General features: G+C 42.4%; 2 protein-coding genes across 3 annotated transcripts; both read right to left on the bottom strand.

Annotated features, from left to right (window-relative positions):
* Positions 1-4,291: 4,291 nt before the first annotated feature.
* On the bottom strand, positions 4,292-9,583 carry LOC106563480 (mannose-P-dolichol utilization defect 1 protein). Its single transcript, XM_014129097.2, has 7 exons — positions 9,338-9,583; positions 8,958-9,023; positions 8,650-8,782; positions 8,414-8,499; positions 8,032-8,150; positions 5,579-5,689; positions 4,292-5,178 (listed from the first exon to the last, which is right to left on the bottom strand). Exons 1-7 carry the CDS (start codon positions 9,450-9,452, stop codon positions 5,056-5,058), a joined length of 753 nt encoding a protein of 250 aa, XP_013984572.1. The 5' UTR covers positions 9,453-9,583; the 3' UTR covers positions 4,292-5,055.
* A 690-nt stretch (positions 9,584-10,273) lies between these two features.
* On the bottom strand, positions 10,274-22,644 carry LOC106563479 (steroid hormone receptor ERR1). Of its 2 annotated transcripts, XM_014129095.2 has the most exons (8): positions 22,161-22,644; positions 19,656-19,778; positions 15,843-16,226; positions 15,497-15,613; positions 15,164-15,277; positions 14,759-14,926; positions 14,268-14,537; positions 10,274-13,686 (listed from the first exon to the last, which is right to left on the bottom strand). In XM_014129095.2, the coding sequence occupies exons 3-8, from the start codon at positions 16,219-16,221 to the stop codon at positions 13,433-13,435; spliced, it is 1,302 nt and encodes a 433-aa protein (XP_013984570.1). In that variant the 5' UTR covers positions 16,222-16,226; positions 19,656-19,778; positions 22,161-22,644; the 3' UTR covers positions 10,274-13,432. The 2 variants fall into 2 exon arrangements, with proteins under 2 accessions (XP_013984570.1, XP_013984571.1); XM_014129096.2 differs by lacking the exons at positions 19,656-19,778; positions 22,161-22,644 and adding an exon at positions 19,076-19,403.
* Positions 22,645-24,597: the final 1,953 nt, after the last annotated feature.

Raw genomic sequence — 24,597 nt, forward strand, 5'->3', positions numbered from 1 at the left:
TCATCCCTTCACCCACACCACGTCTCACAAAGACACAGCAGTTGGAACCAAAAATCTCCACTTTGGACTCCAGACCAAAGGATACATTTCCTCCGGTCTAATGTCCTTGGCTCGTGTTTCTTGGCCCGAGCAAGTCTCTTCTTATTATTGGTGTCCTTTAGTAGTGGTTTCTTTTCAGCAATTCAACCATGAAGGCCTGATTCACACAGTCTCCTCTGAACAGTTGATGTTGAGGTGTGTCTGTTACTTGAACTCTGTGAAGCATTTATTTGGGCTGCAATTTCTGAGGCTGGTAACTCTAATGAACTTATCCTCTGCAGCAGAGGTAACTCTGGGTCTTCCATTACTGTGGCGGTCCTCATGAGAGCCAGTTTCATCATAGCACTTGATGGTTTTTGCGACTGCACTTGAAGAAATGTTCAAAGTTCTTGAAATTTTCCGTATTGACTGATCTTCATGTCTTAATGATGGGCTATCATTTCTCTTTGCTTTTTTGAGCTGTTCTTGCCATAATATGGACTTGGTATTTTACCAAATAGGGCTATCTTCTGTATACCCCCCTACCTTGTCACAACACAACTGATTGGTTCAAACGCATTAAGAAGGAAAGACATTCCACAAATTAACTTTTAACAAGGCACACCTGTTAATTGAAATGCATTCCAGGTGACTACCCCATGAAGCTGGTTGAGAGAATGCCAAGAGTATGCAAAGCTGTCATCAAGGCAAAGGGTGGCTATTTGAAGAATCTCAAATATAAAACACTTTTTTGGTTACTACATGATTCCATATGTGTTATGTCTTCATTATTGTTGTACAATGTAGAAAATAGTACAAATAAAGAAAAACCCTTGAATGAGTAGGTGTTCGAAAACTTTTCGGGGATATTTAATTTCAGCTCATGAAACAAGGGACCACTTTACATGTTGCGTTTATATTTTTGTTCAGTGTAGTTTTTCAAAGTAAATAAGACATTTTTATGACTGCTGAATACCAACTAACAATAACTTTTTTTATGCTGCAGCTACTCACTGTATGTTATCGATGCATAGTCACTTTACCCCTACCTACATGCAGTAGCGGTGCATGGGTAAAATCACTGGGGAAGCCAGAGAAATGTACATAAGTATTCAGACCCCTTACTCAGTACTTTGTTGTAGCACCTTTGGCAGCGATTACAGCCTCGAGTCTTCTTGGGTATGACGCTACAAGCTTGGCACACTTGTATTTGGGTAGTTTCTCCCATTATTCTCTGCAGATCCTCTCAAGCTCTGTCAGGTTGGATGGGGAGCGTCACTGCACAGCTATTTTCAGGTCTTCATAGATGTTCGATCGGGTTCAAGTCTGGGCTCAAGCTGGGCCACTCAAGGACATACTGAGACTTGCCCCGAAGCTACTCCTGCATTGTCTTGGCTGTGTGCTTAGGGTCATTGTCCTGTTGGAAGGTGAACCTTCGCCCCAGTCTGAGGTCCTGAGCACTCTGGAGCAGGTTTTCATCAAGGATCTCTCTGTACTTTGCTTCGCTCATCTTTCCCTCGATCCTGACTAGTCTCCCAGTCCCTGCCGCTGAAAAACATCCCCACAACATGATGTTGCCACCATCATGCTTCACTGTAGGAATAGTGCCAGGTTTCCTCCAGACGTGACACTTGGCATTCAGGACAAAAAGATTACATCTTGGTTTCATCAGACCTGAGTCTTAAGTACATATTGGCAAACTCCAAGTGGGCTGTCATGTGCGTTTTACTGAGGAGTGGCTTCCGTTTGGCCACTCTACCATAAAGGCCTGATTGGTGGAGTGCTACAGAGATGGTTGTCCTTCTGGAAGGTTATCCCATCTCCACAGAGAAACTCTGGAGCTCTGTCAGAGTGACCATCAGGATCTTGGCCACCTCCCTCACCGATTTCTCAGTTTAGCCGGACAGCCAGCTCTAGGAAGAGTCTTGGTGGTTCCAAACTTCTTCCATTTAAGAATGATGGAGGCCACCGTGTTCTTGGGGACCTTCAATGCTGCATACATTTTTTGATACCCTTCCCTAGATCTGTACCTCGACACAATCCTGTCTCGGAGCTCTACGGACAAGTCCTTCGACCTCATGGCTTGGTTTTTGCTCTGACATGCACTGTCAACTGTGGGACCTTATATAGACAGGTGTGTGTCTTTCCAAATCATGTCCAATCAATAGAATTTACCATAGGTGGACTCCAGTCAAGTTTTAGAAACATCTCATTTACATTTACATTTAAGTCATTTAGCAGACGCTCTTATCCAGAGCGACTTTCAAATCTCAAGGATGATCAATGGAAACAGGATGCACCTGAGATCAATTGCGAGTTTCAAAGCAAAGGGTCTGAATACTTAAGGTATCTTTTTTTTTTTCATTTGCAAAACTTTCTAAAAACCTGTTTTCGCTTTGGCATTATGGAGTATTGTGTGTGGATTGATGAGGGAAAAATATATTTAATACATTTTAGAATAAGGCTGTAACATAACAAAATGTGAACTATAACTCTATGGCAGCACCTAAGGGGCTTGAATTTCAAAGCTCTGCCCATAGAGTTTGCGGTGACGTAGTGTCTCCATGAGTGACAGAACACTGAGGCAATTTGTATTATTATTATTTGCTAAACAGGTGGGGCTCAAAACAGGTGAGGCTCTGAATGACAGGTCGCCAGTGATTATTACACAGGTGCACTTTGTGCTGGGAACAATAAAAGTCCACTCTAAAATGTGCAGTTCTGTCACACAACATAATGCCACAGATGTCTCAAGTTGAGGGAGCGTGCAATTGGCATGCTGACTGCAGGAATGTCCACCAGAGCGGTTTCCAGATAATTTAATGTTAATTTCTGTACCGTAAGCTGCCTCTGTCGTTTTAGAGAATTTGGCATTACATCCAACCAGCCACACAACTGCAGACCACATCAGCCCATGACCTCCACATCCGGCTTCTTCACCTGCGGGATTGTCAGAGGGGGGAGGGCGGGTGCTGAGGAGTATTTCCGTCTGTGATAAAGCCCTTTTGTGGGGAAAAACTCCTTCTGATTGGCTGGGCCTGGTTCCTCAGTGTGTGGACCTGGCTCCTAAGTGGGTGGGCCTATGCTCTCCGACACCCACGTAATGCATAGAGCATTTAATGTAAAAAAGAAAAATGTGCAAAACCGAAATCAAAAACCGTGATATTTTTTTTCTAATGAAACCGAAACGACTTCAAAAAGCACTATACACTCAGCACAAGATGTCATATTAAAAACTGCAAATATTTCTCGCCGCATCCATGGCAAAATGTGTAGAATTGCAGCAAACTTGCTTTAAAATGGCAACATTTTCTCTACGCCCCATGCCAAATAGTGAAGAATTGTAGGTAATGTTTTGCTTGCAAGGTAGGTGGGGGGGACAAAATTTCACTTCGGGCCGGCTCTGACTGCGTGTATGGATGTGGGTAGCAGACCCACATCCACTGTAGCCCCTCATGAGTTCAGATTTGCCCACCCCTGCCCTAACTGAACAAAACGTGGACAAGTATTGGACACGCAGATCCTTAGATCAGAGCTGTGAAGGGTTGGGCCTTCCACGGAACATCAAAAAGCAGGACAAAGGCATAGAAACCCTGCCACACGTATCTATGCGTCAGGGAATTTGGAGATACATAAGCTTGTACAGGTAGATAAGGACAGAACACACTGGGCCTCAAGCAGATATGAGCCAGTCCAGATATGAAGCGTAACTTCAAGTGAAGGTGAAAAAAATTTATCCACAGCCTTCCACACAAACAAAGATCATTACATGCTGTACCCACACAGTGAGACTACCTTTTTCTCTAAGGATGCACCAATTGTGCTTTTTGGGCAGTGTAATTTTGTAAAATATTGTTTACCTAATTTTAACATTGTTTAACTACATAAAAAAAACATGTTTTTCCCATCTCAAGAGGTGAATTTAAAAAAATACTAATGTAAAGTGCCAATGAAGTACAAGATAAAGTAAGAGTTGACTGTAACAGGGTTGATGTTTTCATCTTAAGTGATAAATCCCCCTTGTGACAGGAGGAATGAAAGCTTGTTGTGTACAACAGGGGAGGGGCAGTAGAATGCAAGTTTCACAAAAATGTTTTAATTGTTCAAACATTTCATGCCCATCTGAGTAACAGGGTTGATGTGTTGTGCTCAATTTTTTATACCATAAAACACAAAAAAATGGTCAAAGAGTAGAACCAGTTCACCTATATTTACACAGATTTCACTATTATATGTCCAATGTTACTTTTGAAACAATTTTAAAAGGAATAGATAGTTTCAATAGTTTATTAAAACAAGATTTCAGTTCATGTTAACAGGGTTGACCTTAAAACGAGGAACAGACGTAAATGAATCACTAATCACATTAAATGAATAATAATCTTCAGACATTACTGTCAAAGCAACAAAATAACTACTGCTTTACAATGATCTTAAGAGAAATGTGGGTGTTGAGTAGGATAAAATCGTCCTTGAAGTCAGAAAAACATGCACTTTAGCAAGTCTTTATTCTTTAAACTGATTTCTTGAATTTTCTGTGGTTCATCTTCGGCACTTCATTTAATAAAAACAGGCGTATTCAAATGTAATATTGGTGCAGAATTTATACTTAAAATATCAAAGGGACTCAAAAGGCATTCTATTTGTGGAGCGACCCTGCTGTATGACAATATATTCAAAAGTTTTATTAATAACAAAATTGAACAAATTCAATAACACAATCCCTATATATGAGCCAATGGAGAAGCATAAATGTGTCTGCATAACAGACAATAAGAAGGGAAGGTATTACACTTCTGCAGCAGTTTTCCTCAAGATAGGCATGAGAATCACAGAGCAACAACGCAATTACTGGAAGTACAAACATATATACCATTTATATAGTAATATAGTTTATAGAGCATTACATTTTATTATGTGACCTGAAATTGAACTAACTTTGCCATACTACACACACAATAGAATGATTGAAATAACCTAGAAAATGTATCCCATTTACTGTAACAGCGGGTCCTTGGATTGAGTTGTGGTTGACCACTACTCTGTCTTGTCTTTAGTACGGCTATTCCTGTAACAAACCACCTGGGTCAGGAGCAGGCAGCTGAGACAGGCAGCCACTACATGGGTCACAGTAGAAACAGAGCTCCAGTCTCCAGTTTCCTACACAGAGGGATAAGGCCAGGGGAGGAGGGATGAGAGGGGGATAAGGCCAGGGGAGGAGGGATGAGAGGGGGATAAGGCCAGGGGAGGAGGGATGAGAGGGGGATAAGGCCAGGGGAGGAGAGATGAGGGGGATAAGGCCAGGGGAGGAGGGATGAGAGGGGGATAAGGCCAGGGGAGGAGAGATGTGGGGGATAAGGCCAGGGGAGGAGGGGGATAAGGCCAGGGGAGGAGGGATGAGAGAGGGATAAGGGAGGAAAGGTATGAGAGGGGAATAATGTAGAAGGATGAGGAACAGAGGAGTGACAAGGGAAAAGAGATGGTAGAAGTCAAATGAGAAGGCAGGGTAGAATGCAAAGAGGCATTGAAAGGGAATGTAAAGGTACATAATTTTTTATACCTGTAGAGAGGTGAAGATAAGAGCCAGGGAGCCAGTGAAGACCAGGAACACAGACAGAGCTGACAGCTGGCCCGTGTTGCCATGGTAGTAGTTAGTCCCTCCCTGGATCACCTGGACAAACATCCAACATAAAACAATCAACATTCAGTCTGTACAAGTCAATAGAGGCAAATGTTTATTATGACCTAACATAAGCAGTTCTCTTTTCTCTCGATTGACAAAGACCTAAATGATAGCGGCAGACTAATCCAATGTTGTATTCTCCTGCTGAAGTTTAAGATAAGCATGCTTATCTCATCGGCCAGAGGGTACACAAAAAGCAAGATCAATGACTTAGCCAGCAAACTATTCTGAAATAATGTTTTTTCTGAAAGATGAGCATAAAATGGACACGGTCTAATTGACTCAACAACCAAAAACGCATATCTAAGCATTGCTTTCTTAAATGGACCAGAAAATCAAACTTTGTTTATCAAAGTTAGCTGGCTAACTCATGAATCCTGCTTTGTAGTGTACCCCTCTGCTCCTATAGACGGGTTGACTGACAGCGGCACGGAAATGAACGCCCAGGTAGCTAGCAACAATGACAAGAAGCTGCCTAGTGATCTCTGGCCGCCCAACAAGCTGCCCACTTGACCCCATCCCCTCCTCCATCTCTGAAGACCTTCTCCCGTTCCTCATCACTGACCGTGTTCCAACTGACTTCAAGATGGCCAGAGTCGCTCCTCTCCTTAAGAAACCAATACTCGACACCTCTGACGTCAAACTACAAACCTGTATCCCTTCTTTATTTTCAACTCTAAAACACTAGATCGTGCCGTCTCTGACCAACTCTCTCGTTATCTCTCTCAGAACAATCTTCTTGACTAACCAGTCAGGCTTCAAGACGAGTCACTTAACCGAGACTGCTCCTCTCTGTGTCACAGAGGCTCTGCCAAAGCTGACTCACTCTCCTCTGTTCTCATCCTCCTAGATCTATCCACTGCCTTCGACACCGTGAACCATCAGATCCTCCTCTCCACCCTCTCAGGCTCTGCCCACTCCTGGATTGCATTCCTACCTGGCAGATCACGCCTACCAGCTGTCTTGGAGAGGATCTGTGTCTGCTCTCACTACTGGTGTCCACCAGGGCTCAGTTCTAGGCCCTCCTTTACGTTTCCTTTTACACCAAGTCACTCAGCTCGGTCATATCCTCACATGGTCTCTCCTATAAATAACTGCTATGCGGATGACACTCAACTACTCTTCTCCTTCCCCCCTTCTGACACCCAGGTGGCGACACATATCTCTGTGTACCTGGCAGACATCTCAGCTTGGATGTCGGCTCACCACCTCAAGCTCGAAAAAACTGAGATGCTCTTCCTCCTGGGGAAGGCCTGCCCGCTCCAAGACCTCTCCATCACGGTTGACAACTCCACGGTGTCCCCCTCCCAGAGTGCAAAGAACCTTGGCGTGACGCTGGACAACACCCTATCGTTCTCTGCAAACATCAAAGCAGTGACTTGATCCTGCAGGTTCATGCTCTACAACATCTGTAGAGTCCAACCTTTCCTCACACAGGAAGCGCTGCAGGTCCTAATCCAGGCACTTCTTATCTCCCGTCTAGACTCCTGCAATCTGTTGGCTGGGCTTCCCACTTGTGCCATCAAACCCCTGTAACTTATCCTGAATGCTGCAGCGTGCCTGGTGTTCAACCTTCCTAAGTACTCCCATGTCACCCCGCTCCTCTGCACATTCCACCGGCTTCCAGACGAAGCCAACATTATCTTCAAGACCTGCCTACGGAGCAGCAAGGGGAACAGCATTACCTTCAAGCTATGCCAAAACCTACATCCCACCCGAGCACTCCGTTCCGCGACCTCTGGTCTCTTGGCCCTCCCACCCCTTCTGAAGGGCAGCTCCCACTCAAAGCTCTTCTCTGTCCTGGCACCCCAGTGGTGGAACAAGCTTCCCCCTAAAGTCAGGACAATGGAGTCCCTGCCCATCTTTCAAAAACATCTGAAACCCTACATCTTTGAAAAGTATCTTAAATAACTATCACGGCGCTCCCGACACTCCTTTAGATGAAATGTAAAAATAATCGTAGGTGGCTTTTTTCAGCTCTTTGTATCTTATTGAGACCATGTCTTGTTTTGAGGTGTTTTGACTGATGTCATGTCTATGCTAATATGGCTAGCTAACCAACAACTGTAACTATGTATTTGAGACCTGTGCTCATTGTGCAAATGTATTTGTTTTCAATAAACATTGAGACAAATGATAGTTTACGTGCGGTCAACAGTTTAACCAACCCAGTCTGTTTTGCTCCATAGTTTCACAAGCGTCGGTTTTGTTGCGAAACAAACAACCCGTCTACATCTGCTGACTGTACCTTAACTGCTATAAGCCTTGCAGTTGATTTCATTTCCATGCAAATTGAAAATTGAAAATAAAAGTATTGTATGGTATCATACCCGGCTAGCAACAACAGCCAGCATGCTGGAGGCCTGCATCGCAGGGATGACTTGTTCTGGGACCAGAGGAGAGGTCAGGAGCATCATAACACCACCGTAGGCAAAGAGGAATACTATACCTGCAGGAAACAAGGACAGTTATGACACAGCCCTGGTACAGAACATACACTCATATTCCTGTGAACTGTTGAACTACTTTGTCATAACATTGCCCAATTTGCTCCTTTTCCCAATGGGATGGTGACTTACCAAACAGCAGCTAATCAACGTGTTAAAAACATTTAATCTCGCCACTATTGTGAGTATTGATGTAAAAGGAATCTATAGGCAGGGACTCAGGCACATTGGAAGCACAAGTATACACAGAGAGGAGTGGTCAAACCTTTGAGGGTGTTACCACTGTAGTGTTGGATGAGGAAGCCCATGGCCAAACCCTGCATAAACATGAACAGTCTCTCTGACCAAGCTCTGTGCAAACAGACAGACACAAATGTTGTCAATAACAGATTGTGTCCAATTCACTGGTTTGCGCTCATCAGCGTCACACTGTTGGCTGGATTAGTGTAAATCACTTTTGTTAAAAAGGAGTGTGTAATAAAAAATATGAATTGATCATACTCAAGGGGGAAGTTGTTGGTGATGCAATAGACCACAGAACCTGTGATGGCATAGACCTGCAGTAGGACAGACCACCAGCTGATCCCTGATGCACTCCTGGCCCTCAGTACCTTCCACAGCTGAGGGAGCTGCGCTGTTTGGCAGACCGACAGGTGGAGGGACGGGCATATGAGAGAGAGGGAAAAGCAAAAAGGCATAGCAACAGACAGAGAGATATTTAGATATAGAACCTCTGAGTAACAGAGGTTTCCCGATTATTAATCCTTGCATAATGTGTGACAGCAGTCAAAGACAGAGGTTTTTCTCACCCATCACAGTCCCAAGAATGATCCACACTCCCACAGTTTTGCTCAGAACTATATTCCAGCATGGCACTATTATTACAAAAAAAAGTATTGTCAGACCACCTAAACCAGTATGAAGCTGTGACCCAAATTTCCATATGAAAATCTGGGGTGGAGGACTTGTTAAAATACTAGAAACTATCTACTGTAGGCTTTACAAGACCTTCGGCAAGGCTTATAAAAACAGTGTACAAAAGGTGCTGAAACATCGTAAAACTTTAACAATCATGCATGCAACAATTTCCTCAGCTTTGCTCTACGTAAGCATCTCTCAATAACAAATCTGAAATGAATATCACGTCAGCAGCACATCTTTTCCGGACCAACAGGACAGCGAACCTCACCGTGGAGAAAGTTTAAGTCGACAAAAAAGTAGTTGTAACATTTCTCTGGCAAAATATATGTGAGTAGAAACTCTTTAGTTGGAGACAGCAATTCCTCCACCTCCGACGTGTCCATCGTTCTACAACTGTGTGCCCTTGGAAAGTTTTCCCACTGATTTTAGGGAAACAGCGGCAAACATACAGTTCCCCAAAGCGCCTTCCCAAACATCCTTGCCAACTATAATGCGGAACTAAATGTCATTAAAGCGCTGCAAACGGGAAGCAAAAGCTGTTGCACTTTTTCCAGTGTCCAATGAGAGTACAGTTTTAGCAAGATCATCTCAGATCCAACCAATCAAAACCGAGAGACCAGAGCACATCTTTAGGTTCCATTGGTGTCAATGACAGAGGCAGAGTTTGGCAGATAATGTGCTGTTTTTATTTAATTTAAAAAATGCCTAGGTTTTTAGCTGAAGAGGGCTAATATAATCTTCCACAGATGACCCAGGTTCAAGTCCATTGACCATATAGATAATGTGCCTCCTGCTGTAAATGGTGATGGACTGAGCTATAGCCCTAGTTCATAGAGATCGCTGTGCATGAGGTTATGCAGGATACATGTCTAAAGTGTTGATGGTAAACTGTTGGTATGGGAGATAGTTCTAAATACAAAAAGTTCACAAACTGACTGTCTTTCAAATTGGGGTTCCTAATGAAATCTGATAATGTACCTCTGCAGAGGGTACATGTTTGCTGAGAATCTGCATTATGCAGTTATGTCCATAGACTTACATATTATAACTAATGTAATAGGATATCTTTGGTTATATCTGACCGATGACCTTTGGTGAGCAGAACAGGAAATATTGTTTAACATGATTGGGAAACAGGACAGCAGCAGACAGACAAACATTCTAACAAACAGATCATGACAGAAGACGTACGAGACCAATGATATGTGATGGTGTCTGCTAATTTATTACAAAACACAAAGCACCTACAATATTTAAATCGACCCCTTGTTTCCTGCAGTGTAGCATTTGTCTTCACAGTGATTTAATTATGAACATTTTGTTTAGACAGTCACATCAAATGAACCATTGTAGCTTACTGAAAAACAGTACAAACACAGACATCCACAGCCATTAGACTTAAACCCACACAAAAAAATTAAACGAGTATCAACAAACATCAGCAAATTGAGTGAAAAATAGAATTTAATATTTTAAATACAGTATTTTTTAAAATACAAATATTGATTAGAATTTTTCCATATTATACGCTTTAGTACTACTATTAATTATTTTTATTACTGTTGATGTTTAATTTACATTATGTGACTATACAAGGAAATGTGAAACTGAGTTTTGGTAATTTCTTGTATTGCTCATTTACGTCAATGTACACAAACATACTAACAACTAGCAATGACTTTACATCCTCTACATTGTGATAGTCTAAATCCCCCCCACCAACCGTAGCTATATATGACAGACAAAGTGGCATTACATATTGCGTATCCCTATGAAAACACTACCTTTGTATTATTATATTAGAGTTAATATTGACACAAACATTAACTTTATTAAACTGTACACATTTTTTTTTAAATTCAGTCTTTGAGAAACAAAATACAAAAATGATAGAACACATAACAAATCAGACAGCAAGATATAGTACAGAGTTGAAACAATTGTCGCCTGGTGTTACTTTTTAATTTAAAAACCTGAATTACAATAATGGAGCCACAAATGGTCATCAAACGCAAACATCCACTGCCACGAAGAACATAACTAAATCTCGAACATTTGTTTGGGAGTTTCCAGACTGCAAAATCTCCTCTCACAGCTAGGTGGGGTAATTGAGAACAGAGTATGTTAATTCAACACGGTTGAATTAATATACTAAAGAACATGGGTTTTCTTCAATGCATTATCAGAAGAAAAAATCTATTTCTGTAATAAATTTGAAACACATAACATTCACAACATTCACAATGGATTGCCTTATTCAGGTATTTCAGTACCAAACTTTCAGAGTTTAACAGTCTTATTTCAGTACCAAACTTCCCAAGTTTAACAATCTAAACTCAAGATTAAAATCCTGTAGAAAAAAAAACAGATACTCAAGTATGAATTTCAATTAACAGTGGCAATTAGATGAATCTATTCCATCATTCATGTCAGGGACTACCACATTTACTGGATTCAGCTCTCATGGGCTTTTTTGCCACACTCTAAAGTTTTCAACAGTGAAAATACACAGTCATAACTTATTTATAGTAATACAGCACCCAACATGTATGATTTAGAGTCTACATCATACATGTTGGGTGCTGTGCTGTATTACTAGAAATGTTATGACATTGTAGACTGAATTAGCATTTTGCTGCTCTGATTGATTTACAATCAAATTCTTCCTCAGCAAGTGGCCAAAGGACCAACAGTTCAGGCCCTTTACATTTTGCAATTTCTGGTAGCTTACAGACACTGTAAGAGCTCTGAATAGATACATGTATATCACCAATCAAGCCCATAAAACAGAGTAAACAGACAAATAGAAACTATGAGAAGGATTAAAAGGAGGGTCTCAGTCAGAGTGGCTGTAGATTCCCATATGAGGCTGAATGTGTTGCATTTCATGTTGCTCTAAACCCCATTTGGGCACTATTAGGCTTGCAGTTCAAAGGTCATACACAGTACGAAGACCTCCAGGTCAAAACAACAGAAGTCCCTTTCTTCAGTCTTTCAGCAGCTGCAAGAGGAGAAGCAAACTGTTCCGCTGAAACGACACCTCATTTTATATATATATATATATAAAAAAAAGTTTAAATTCCTAATTTTAGCCCCAAATCGATTTGATCACTAATAACGGCAGTCAGTTAATCAAACTAATGGTTTTAATCAGCACATTCCATCTGAATCGGAGGGGTTGGAGAGGACCAGTGGAGAGATCTGGAGAATCAAGAATCTAATGAAAACATGCTCAGGAGCCATTGTAGTTCCCCTCTGACCCAATCTTCTTTATTCACTCTGTTATGGCCAGGCTGACCAAGAAAGTAGAACAGTTGCTTTTTCCCCTGATCTTGCCGCTTCAGTGTGGTGTCAACACTGCAAAACGACAGCGAACCTTCTCTCTCTCACATACACTCACACAAAGGCTTGCACATAATTCATTTTTTGTATGCCTATTGGGACTACTTACAGTATAAATAAAATCAAACAACTTCCAAGTACAGCGACACTTCAACACTTTGTTGACAATCATCATATTCCCTTTTCTTGTACTAATAACCATTTGCACAGCCTTTAATAAGCTGTTTTTCCACACCCACCCTGCCACCTAGGCCTATATGTATAGCCAGTTGTTACCTAACCAGTTACCACTATTATTTTCTTTTGTATGTAAAGTATTGTATTGCTTTAAAAATATTGCAAGTAATTCCTATGAGTAAATTGTAAGACTGTGCGTCTGTGTATGTAGACTAACCTACTACTCTTATGGGTGCATGCTGGTCTGACCCTATACTGCAGTCTTTGTAAATGGTTGTTTCTTTGCCTGGTATTTTAGTATGGCTTTTGTGTGGAGGGAGATATTGCATTATTCACAATCAAGACTCAGCCACAAGGTTACAGTCTGGTCTTAGATATCTAACTGCAGTCCTTCATTAGTTTCTGATGTGAAGCTTACCCACTGGGCACACACACTGGTTGAAATTACGTTGAACCAACATGGAATAGACATTGAATTGACGTCTGTGCCCAGTGCTACAAATGAAAATCCTTAGGGATACTGGAAATCTAATATGATTCTGACATTCAAACTGACTATGTCTTGGACTCTTTCAATGAAGTTTGGCAGTCAGGTTTTAAGGAGTTAAACTCCACCATCATCCTCCACTGAGGGCATCTACAACATGTATACATGTTTTCTCTGTTTTTTTAACACCATTTTGAATCTCTGAAGAGGCCAGAGATTATCTCCACATTCTTCATGGTCAAAATCTAAGACAAACCTCTCCGTTCACAGCAGCCAGCCATTCACTCTGCAGATTGCCCGTCTCTCATCGTGCCCTTGCATTCGCTCTCCTTGGCTTCTCCTCATCCTCCCTTCTCTCTAGGGCGAGTCCATCATGGCTTCCAGCATCTCTAGGAAGAGTTTGTGCATGGGCACGCCGCCTCGGGTCTTGATGCTGTAGAAGGTGGTGAGGGCGCGGCCAGCTGTCTGGCGGAGGAGGGGGAGGGTGAGGAGGAGGCGCCCCACCCGCTGGGGGTCCTCGGGATGTCGCTGGCACTCCATCTCCAACAGGGTCTGGTGGAGGAGGTCCCTCAGCTTCTGCACCGCCTCCATGTCCTCTATGTACACAGAGTCTGGCAGAGGAGAGGAGGAGCATGGTCAGACTGTATATCAGTGGGGGAAGAGGGTGATTTTTTCTAAATGATTTATTTTATCTTTTGGAGAGATGGTTTTGTAAGATTGTGTTTGGCAGCAAATGTGGGTGATTAAGGAACAGGACACACCAGTCCAGACTAATGACCATCTTTGTATTTGCATAACAAATAGTGCCTTTGTGGGTTAAGCAGACAATGGGGGTGAATCTTCTGTTTACAGTAATTGTCTGTCAGTCCCTCAGGGCTGGAGTTATTTTCATCAACAATCTCTTCAGAAATTGAGACTATGACACAGATCTTTACTAATCTGTCTTCGCTGATTTCTTGAGTTGTATTTTCTTTTAAATAAACCATTGGACATAAACTGTTGCTTAATGAAACTGAAAGTGGAATAGTGCTTCAAATAAAGCATGTCGTCATATTAGCAACTAATTGTACATATGGAGGGTTCGGTATTTCAGTCTCACCTACTGCTTTCATCACATTTTCATGTTGTGACACTCCACATAATGCTGGTTGTAAAGCTATTCTAGGATTATACTTTTGTATAGCTAGTTTACCGGAGTTGGTGAGTGCGATGGCTTTGAGCATGACAAACTCCTCCCGGTCCAGCTGCAGGGAGCGGAAGCGTCGGGCCAGCTGGCTGATGGCTGCGTTGAGCTCTGTCAGTCCAGCCACGCGGGACATCTCCTCGTCAAGGACAAAGTCCTCAGCGAACACTACCTCATCCTCACAGCTCAGGGAGCGGAAGGCCACACCCAGCACCAGCACCTCCAACCACACGGACTGCAGCACCGACATCTGGTCTGCCAGAGACAGCGACAGGAAGCCTACAGGGGGGGACAGGGTAGACTGACTGATCAATCACTAGGCAAAAAGCTGATACAACGAGACAGCATTCTAGTCCCTGATCAAGGCACAGTGAACCACTGCAGGGCTACTGATGAGAGTTGAGGGCTAGTTCCCACTAACTTATTTCACCTTACTTTCCGCCATTCTCTTCCCATGCTGATCTCCCTCCCCACCAATCCCTCTTCACTGCCCCCCTTACCGGGGATGTGTTTGGCCCAGCCGATGATGACGACCAGTTCGCGGTCGGCGAGGTCACAGAGGGTGGTGAGTGTGCGCTGAGCCGTATCAGGCTGCAGGGGGTCAGGCATGGCAAACAGTTTCTCTGGCTCTGCCACCAGGAGGTGGGACACAATGATGTTGGAGGAGCCTGGGTCACGCACACAAACAGAAAGCAAAGGTCATGGCACAACTGATGTTACATTTACCATAAAACAAAGAACAAAGGCACTATGTTAATCTAAACTCATCCTTATGTGGAAATAGTTCCATGATGTTACTTGATGCTTCTGTTCAGAAATGAAGGGTTTCTGGAAAAACAGACTGCACAGTTAAGAGTGTTTTTTAACTGACAAACTCTGAAAATGTCTCCTGAACAATCTCCTACCCTTCTCCCCTTCCTTCCTAAGCGGTAGAGGGGCACTCTGGTAGGTCGCATTCTCCACCTCTGGACGCCTTTTATACTTCTGTCTCCCTCCTCTGACCCGGTCCAGACGGACTCCTGCAACACGCAACACCGCGTCAATGAATAGAAAGTGATAAGGAGAGTAGGAGATTGAGAGAGAAAAAGAGACAAACAATCTCCCTTTGTTTGGAGAAGTATGGAGATAAAAAAAAGTCAGATCTTAATCAAATAACTACTTTCCACACTGCATCAAACAGTGTCTCCAGACCAGACCAGTCCAGACCACTAGTTAAGGGCTCTGGGTCATACACTCACCCTCTTTCAGCATGCCTACTTTAAGGCACTTGGTGAAGCGGCACGCCTGGCAAGCCTTTCTGCGCCTCTTGGTGATCTCACATTCGTTTGACGCCGGACAGCTATATTCAATGTTACCTTTAGGTAAGGCAAGGAGGTGGAAAGAAGGACGGAGAGAAGGAGAATAAACAAACAATAGCGATATGAGACTTCTGTCAAAGCAATCAAGGTCTATCCCATTTCATTCATTATACTGGATTGCAGAAACGCACAAGACACACACTCAACTTCACCCACCCACACACACACACACACACACACACACACACACACACACACACACCCACACACACACACACACCCTTACCCTGGATGGTTCTCTTGAAGAAGGCCTTGCAGGCTTCACACGAGGCTACACCGTAGTGGTAGCCAGATCCTACGTCGCCACACACTAAACACAGTCTCTTGGGTAGTGTGCTCAGGGCATACTTGCACCGCCCTCCTCCACTACCTGTGGATCCCTCCTCCGCCCCATCACCACCCTCCTCCTTGAAGTGGCACCGCAGGGCCGGTGTGTACAGAGGGGGTGAGTAGCGCCCAACCCCGTCTCCTCTTGTCCCGCCTCCACCACTCTGGGAGGAGTCTGAGGAGGCTCCCCCTGGGCTGGCCCGGCCTCCTCCACCTCCCTCTGGACTGCTGGGCTCTGCCTTGATGTACAGGTCGGACCGACGCTCCCTGGAAGACATGATCACTGCAGACAGAGGGGAGAAAGATAGGGGGGGGTGAGACAGAGGTATCAGACTGTCACACATCCATTTCTGCATCACCTTTTCATTACATGTTAGTATCAATACACCCCCCCAGACAACCAGGACCATCATCAATCCTAAGGAGACAACATTAAAATAATCAAAGATGTTGCCTCAATGCTGAATTATATCATTCGCTTGACATCTGACAAGTCACGGCGAAGACACCTTTGGCTTGACTGTCAAGCATCAACAGAGATCTGCAAAGACTGAACATAATACACACTGCAATATGCCTCCTTTTCCCTTATTAAAAGCAAAAACAAACTGTAGGCTTTCACAGTGTTGGATTCGAGGTTAAACTTGGAACACTGTTATACTCAGAAGTATAGGAACATTAGTTACAGAAGAGACATAAAGCTTGGGAGGGGCTGAGCACAGGGAAAACAATCACGTGGCAGTACTGATAAGGGGAGAAAACGTTGAAGGCTCATATCACTTAGTTCCCTGCTTAGCAAGAATGATGCAATGTTTCGCGATAAGGAGACTCCACCCAAAGTGGGGTATGAATAACACCACGGGGGAAGCCATGTCTTTGTCTGAATTACAGCTGATCTGGACTCTTTGGTTTGATAAAAAATCCTGGTGAATCCTGCCGACAACGCCAACTGTTAGGTTCTAATTTTCAGAGTAAATATCTCACGGACACAAGAAAAGCTTAACCAAGTTGAATTCTTCCCAAAGGGTCGATTCAGCTGTAATTCAGACAAAGACATGGCTTCCCCCGTGGTGTTATTCATACCCCACTTTGGGTGGAGTCTCCTCCTTATCGCTAAACATTGCATCATTCTTGCTAGGTGATGGGAGGAAAAACAACGACAGTTACATATCGGAATATTATTTTGGACAATATTACATTGGAGTCAAAATACGTTAGTTAGAGCTGGTCGGCTGCATCTGCGCCAAAACTCTGGTATTTTTCCTAATTTAACTTCTTCTCCATCTTCTTTTTAAATAGTGATCCAACATGTTTTCAGCACTTTTATTTCAATGACTGATCAAAACTAATTTTCTCTTGCTCTCATCTCTCAGCAGTAGACATATTTGGAACATGAAATCGCAATATTGAATCGCAATAAATATAGAATCATGGAAATCGCAAAACATATCGTATCGGCACCTAAGTATCGTGATATCGTGGGGTTCCTGGCGATTCCCAGCCCTACTGCAGTGTGGGTACCTATTGCCTCATAAATATGCAACAACCAGCAGAGAATAATTTGACAAAACAATAATGGGATATTTTGAATTACGAGAGAGAGAAATAGGCGAGCGAGATGCAGACAGAGAAGGGGGAGGGAGAGCGTGTGAGAGTACCGTATGTACCGTATTTGAGTGCTAAATTGCTAAGGGATGTGAGAGAGACCATAATCCCAGCTCCAACCTACTCTGACCTCTCCAGATTAGGGTCATTAATCCAGAGCAGAGTAGCAGCAATCCCTTAACCCCATAAGGAATCCCAGTAAGGAGATGGACGACACTCCCAACACTCTCCATTATGACGCACTGAACCTACAAACAGCATTAGAGACAGTTGTGCATGGCCGATTATCACTTAATCATCTGAACAATTGAAGAAAGAGAACACTTTCAAAATGCAATGCAAAAATGTTACTTAAAGAGATTCTGGGATTATGACAGCACACAGACAGGGATTGTGTAAAACGGGGATCCTGTCTCTGAACTCTACACTGTAGGCCACTGGGCCTACCCTCCTCCTTTCCACAGATCAGCAGGAGGTGTTGCAATGTGGGCCAATGTACTTTGGTTGGTCCAGTGGCCAAATGCTTCTCACTCGCCGTTCACTATGGCCTGTAATCTTTACGCCTTTACGTAACACGTCAGCTATGACATTACTACCCTGGCCCCAACCCCACCTCTCTACTATTTGTAACAGGAATTACAGTCCAACTGCAAAGGAGGGAGAGAAACACAGGCACAGATGCTTTCTAGTAAAATATATCCATGCCAAGAATTTCACACCCTGTTCTAGCTCCCATCTTTGGCATAGGTGACATTTATTATTTGTGAAGCTATTCAATAATTACAATGTTCTGATAATGATGATCCCAACAGGTAAATAATACTCTCCTGACTTTTAAGAAATTAACATATTCAAGAGTGATAAAATTAAGTGCTAAAACAGAGATTTCAATTATCTGACAATGATCTGACAAATGCTGAGGTCTTCACGCATATTTGTCAGAATGAGCCTTAATATAATCTGTCACCCTCGCTGAACTCAAACTCGAGAAACAACCGGAAGAAGCCCCCGCAAGATTCAATAAAATGTGCAGTGCATGTGAATTAGCTAGCTAGCTGTGTTAGCAGCTATGCATTTACTAGCTATCTTTTCGTGTACTTTAATTCGGGCAAAGCCATTCGTGGGACGGTGAGAGGCAGGTTGGTCAGGTAAAGGAAAAAGTGTAGATAATAAGAAAATGAATGCCACGTCCCTATTATTTTTCCTGACTTTATGAGGAATTTAGCTAGCTAGCTAGCTAACGTTAGACAGTATCACAGTTAGCCGTTATAGCAAGTGAAGTTCCATGTGTGGCGTTTGCACATTCTCAGATATAACGAGCTAGCCTTCCAGCTAATATCCCCTATCTAGATCTGTGTTGGATGATCAGTTATCTAGCTGAATGGAAAACGTACATTTAGATAACTAGCTAGGTAATCCCAAATTGCAGTTCTAAAGAAAATATACTAGTAACGTTACTATAGCTAGCTAACGTTAGCTAGCAATCAATGTATCGTTGGTTTTCCTCATCAGGTGACATCAACTTACCTCTAGCCAGCTAGCTATCTCCCTCAATGTAGCTTGAGTTCCCCAAGTGTGTGCTTTCCCTCGGCGATATTATCACGCAGGTTTGTGTTGTTGAGAGGCTACACACAACGTGGCTAACATGTTATAACGCGTCTAAAACGTGTTACGATCCTCAAACGTGTCGAAATCGAATGTTGGTTTTCAGACAGGAGGAGATGGGAAGTCTGATGCATAATAGGAAGTAGTCAACGTAATAGTCATTCAATGAAAGACTGAGACAAGGGTGACTGTCTATCCAAGCCTACTACAGTATGCCTTAGTAGCATAGCTAAAAGTCTTTAGAAAAAGCAAACATCATAAATAACAACTTTAATTTGACAAATAATGGCAACTTTTTGATCTGTGAAATCATTAAACTCCTCAAACTTTTATCAAGCATATCCTCCAAGGCTGTCAGTGCTTCAAGACAATCAGTTTGACCATATCTTAAAATAGTTTCAGCAAACTTCACAACCGCATTAATAGATCAGATCACTATTGAACGTCCATAATTACTGGTGGTTCAGATTTGATTGAAAGATGTAGAAGACAAAGCAATTACCTGTGTTGCTGTACTGCAGTAAAGCCGTATTCGTCTCCTCTCCTGGTAAACCCCTCACTTTTTATTTTGTTGGTTTAGAATTGTGGCTATGGTCTGGGTAGAACAGTCTGATTATGAGGAAACCTAAGAGGGAAGACAAAACATTTCTGATTTCTTCTCAGGTCATGTATTTTTATGTGCATGTTCAAGATTATGTCATAGGACAGGGACAAAACACATTTCATCTTGGTCTCCCAATTGTTACTTTATCTAAATCTTACCCCCCCCACACACACACACACACACACACACGTGTACATACTGTATGTACTGTACACTAAACATAATGGTTGCTTTAACAAACATAAGCCCAAAGATGTTGATATATTTTCTTGTTATAAGGCTCAATCATATTTTAAGCACTCTGTCTAGGGTTTTCAAGCTTATTAGGGTATGGAAATGTATAGCCAACAAAACACGTGTGTGTGTGTGTGTGTGTGTGTGTGTGTGTGTGTGTGTGTGTGTGTGAGTGAGAGAGAGAGAGATTTACAGAGATTGGTCAAAGCTTTGTAACACTACTAAACTACTCCCTATCTCTAAACCAAATTGTATCAAATGACTGAGTGACTGTCTATCATACACTGTGTCCTGTTATCTTCATCAACACCATTTGGTAGAAATTGCTGACAGAGGGAGAAACCATTTCTTTGTCTTTCTCACAGGCACAATTTAGATCATTGCAGTCACTTTTCTCATTCCCACACAAGCACACATACACAGGTTTCTGCACACTACACCCAACCACCCCTCCCCCCAACTCTCTCCCTCTGTGACACATTCCAAAGGTCAAAGTCACAGGAAAGCTTGAAGGACAGATAGAGTAACTGCAATTCGGCCTCCCTCAGACACAAGCACACAGAAAATGTTTAAGTTGGATGAATGTTTTAAGACCGGGGGACAAAAGAATATTGGAAGAAATGTTAGGGGACAAGATTACTAAATTGGTATGTTATAGGGGAAAAGTGAAAAGAATCTGATTTACATGCCTATGTATAAAATAGTGCATAATTATTCATATACATTTTCCTATTTTAGGTTGAAAATACAGCACCATAACTATTGTTCACATGCATCACAAATAGTTTAACCTGAAGTGAACCTCAAAAACTGACATACAAATGAGAGTCTAAAACTATTTCTAGATAGCGTCATCTTTTTACTAACACAAGTTCTGCACGATGATAGGCACCATCTTCTACAACATCTAGCACATTATAAAAAAAGGCTTTGAATGACCATCATGATGAGCTCTGAGCCAAGAAAATCTATTATGACAATTGACACTTCAAACTCAACAGTAACAGCATCAACAAAAGACCCAATTCTGTCTCCTTCCTTTGTCTGATACCGGTATTTGTTTTTAGTTAACTATCTCTGTAAATGTTCCTTATCTCAGATTAAGAACTGTTAGAGCACAATTTGGTGTTTCTGTGTAAAGGACATCTAAAGTTCAATTTGAAAGCTTTGCATGCAGCACTGTGGAGAGACAGCGAGAGCAGCAGAGGTGACCTTGCCAACTGATCTCAGACCGGTGAAAGGTTAATTGCAAAACTGGATTATGGCTTCTTAAGATCAGGAATCTCAATCCTGGTCCTGGAGAGTCATAGTTTGCACAGGTTATTCCCTTGGGAGACTATTCACCTGCATTCTGATGATGAAATGTACGAACTGAACAGCAGTTGAGAAACTGGACTGTGTGAGTGTTTAAACTGAGTTCATAAAGCATAAAAGTCTCTTTAAATTATGGTTGTCACTCAGTATGCCATCAAAGACTATTTATTGGTCAGGCCTTTACCTGGAGAGATAAGGGTGGCAGGTAGCCTAGCGGTTAAACACTTTGGGCTAGTAACCAGAAGGTTGCTACTTTGAATCTCTGAGCTGACTAATCAAAAATCTGTCAATGTGCCCTTGAGCAATACACTTAACCCTAATTGCTCCTGTAAATCACTCTGGATAAGTGTATGTCTGCTAAATGGTACAATGTATGACTTAACTGTGGTAGCCAAACTCCAGAAACAAGAACTAGTCCACTGCAGACCAAATGCTACAGTAAGGATCATTTATTTGGTTCTACTTCATACCAATCTGTTTGGATTAATAAATGCCTGCAATCTGTTTGGGTTAATAAAAGCCTACATGAAAATGTGTAGGTAACCACATTGCGCTGATGGTTGAGGGTAAAGCTATAGCTTGATGTAGGTTAGAGGGGATTGACCTAACTCTTTGGGTCAGTCATGATGTCCCAGTGACACAACACACATGCCAAAGCATTCGGTATCTTATTATTACAGCAACTCACCATTACAATTATCGTTCGCGCGTCCCCCTTCAATAACGTGGTCATGCAAAGTTAATCAGCTGCAGAATAGAGAGGAACCGCGCGTGCAAATGATTCAGCCGGAATACAGACTACAGTAGGCCTATATTTTGACAGATTTACAACGTTGACCATTATCAAGCACTTACTTGTATTTGTGTGAACATCGCAGGAAAGAGGTCTCAAACCAGGCAGTACCGTAGCTACGGAAGCCACAGTGAACTCCACTACAAGCCACGGTTATACTCACCGGGTTTTCGACATTGCCACAAGAGTGGATGCAGCTCGTGGCCAAAATAATAGCCTATAACGTTTATTTATGTTTAAATTGTAGGATCTGAGCTGCGATCAGTCGTCGTAGCGCAAAATGTTTCTAAAATGATTGCTTGAAAATAGAAACTGCTGCGACAATGTATCAAGGGACACAGCGTCGAAAGACTGGTTGCAGCTGATAAAAAATAGTCAACCAAATGTGGTATTTAATCCAAAGGCTATTCTATTATCAGGCCTGGTCCTGCATATTGATGTTACTGGAGGTTGTAGATTATCCTCGCTGCTACAACTGAGGTTTTAGTTACGTATAGCCTATCCCTTGTCCATTCTCCTCCCTCTCTCAATTTGCGTCTGCGGTGTCTCCGTTACGTCCGTGCGCGCCCTCCAATCCAGCCTCCTTCCATCAGCGTCATCTGCATTTGCAACAATGAAAAAATGCCCTACTGTAGTCTAGCGTCTGCCTGTAGCCTCACTGTTTTAGGTTTTATACATCGCATATTGAAAAAAACCTGTCGTGATCATTACCTATGGTATTTAGATCGTGCTCACTACCAACATACAGAAAGCGCAGTAAGAGTGCCTGGTTTATTATTGCATCTAACAGGCTATGTGCTGCCTCTAAACTGCAAAGCCAACCAGTAATATGCCATAATTCGTTTTACAGGTTCATGGATTTCAATCATTTGCAGTAAGCCCAGTTTATTATAAATAGTTGGACCAATAATAGGTTATCTTTATTACATTTTTTTTACCAGGCCTACTAACTTCCATAAAGGCTGCTTTTTGGATTGCTTATGCAATTTGATAATTTGTAGGTCTAGGCCTTGCCTACTTCATTTCAGAAACAGCTATATGATTATGCAATCCAAATTTGATTATGCAATCCAAATAGCTTCACAATATAAATTCTGCACCATTTCCTAGTCCTGTCATACATGAGTTCCTAATTAACAATAACCAGTTAATTATTGGCCAATTTGCAAAATACATTCTATTCGTACATGTCTGTAATGCAGTGGAATTCATGTCCCCCAATGGATCAAACGACACCATAGTAAACATAGCTTTAGATGGCATGGAAAATGTTTGCAACCGAGCTCAGTCGACTCGGTCTTGTGACTCTGACCCGGCTCACTGCGCTACGTAGGCAACACTCGTCAGCTGGTACGCGGAGTTTTGGATCGATGCCAAGGAAGTGGGGGTCAGTGGACGACTGCAACGAGATGAGAAGAGGAAAAACCGAAGTCTAGAATCCGCTTGTTAACTTGACTATAACAGCTGGCATCGATAGAGGAAGGGAGAGGGGTGCGCATGCAGTGCTATGGAGAGGAGCTCGTGCAATGCTATCGCAGTCATGGAAAAGAGCCGACAACCCATTTCCCCTGTCCGCGGAAAATCCATTTTAAAACACAGAACAGTTGACAACTGGAATTATCTAAGTAGTATATTTGTTAAAATAGCTTAGCATGAGGAAGACCACATGCGGTCGTCTCCTATAATACAAATATGCTCCAGTAAATATTCTTTAATCAAACCCATCAATCATAAAATAATTAGCTTATAATAATGTATTGTATGTTCATGTGTTAGACCTATCATGTCTGAGAATATTTTCAGAGACACTGCAGAGAGATTGGAGACTGATGGCAGTGTTCCCGGTGTCATTGAGAAAAACATCGACCTTGAAATGAAGGTCATACACGGATTCCGCATGCGCTGCATTTCAAACGGTTTGCATGTTGCTGCAGTCAGCCTCCACACCAGCTCCACACGCATTATCCCCTATTGCAAAAACTGCGTTTCACATACACTATATTCTGGGCTTTTGGTAGGTTTAGGAGCTTGAAGTGAGTGTTTTTATGTATTATTGTTAATTAAGTTGTTAGAGCGTAAGATGCCTTGTCTAGTCCTTTAAACACTCCTCTTTAGAGTAGTCACGTGAAGCATTGTACGACTTTAGAATAGGTATGGACGAATGTGCTGTATGTGAAGGAGGCCATGGCCTGGGATGGTGGCATGCTGACAGGTCATATGACCAGAGACGGGTGTGAACAACAGACACACAGGCACTAAAACAAGCAACCACACAGATAATGCTTTGTATAGTGAAAAGTGTATGCCGACTATAGCTTCCACAAAGCTAGGCTACTCTCTTTGTGATCCAGTTGTTGTGCATAGGGCTATCTTACTACTGTAGCCCACTCATCTAATTGTTTTGCATACTTTTAATGAGATGGCTTGGCTATGTCAAGCATTTTTATTGAATTATGCTTTTTCATCCTGGCGTTGGGGGTCTGCTGCCAAATGGTTGCA

The sequence above is a fragment of the Salmo salar genome, chromosome ssa11 (genome assembly GCF_905237065.1).
Source record: "Salmo salar chromosome ssa11, Ssal_v3.1, whole genome shotgun sequence".
NCBI classification, from domain to species: Eukaryota; Metazoa; Chordata; class Actinopteri; order Salmoniformes; family Salmonidae; genus Salmo; species Salmo salar.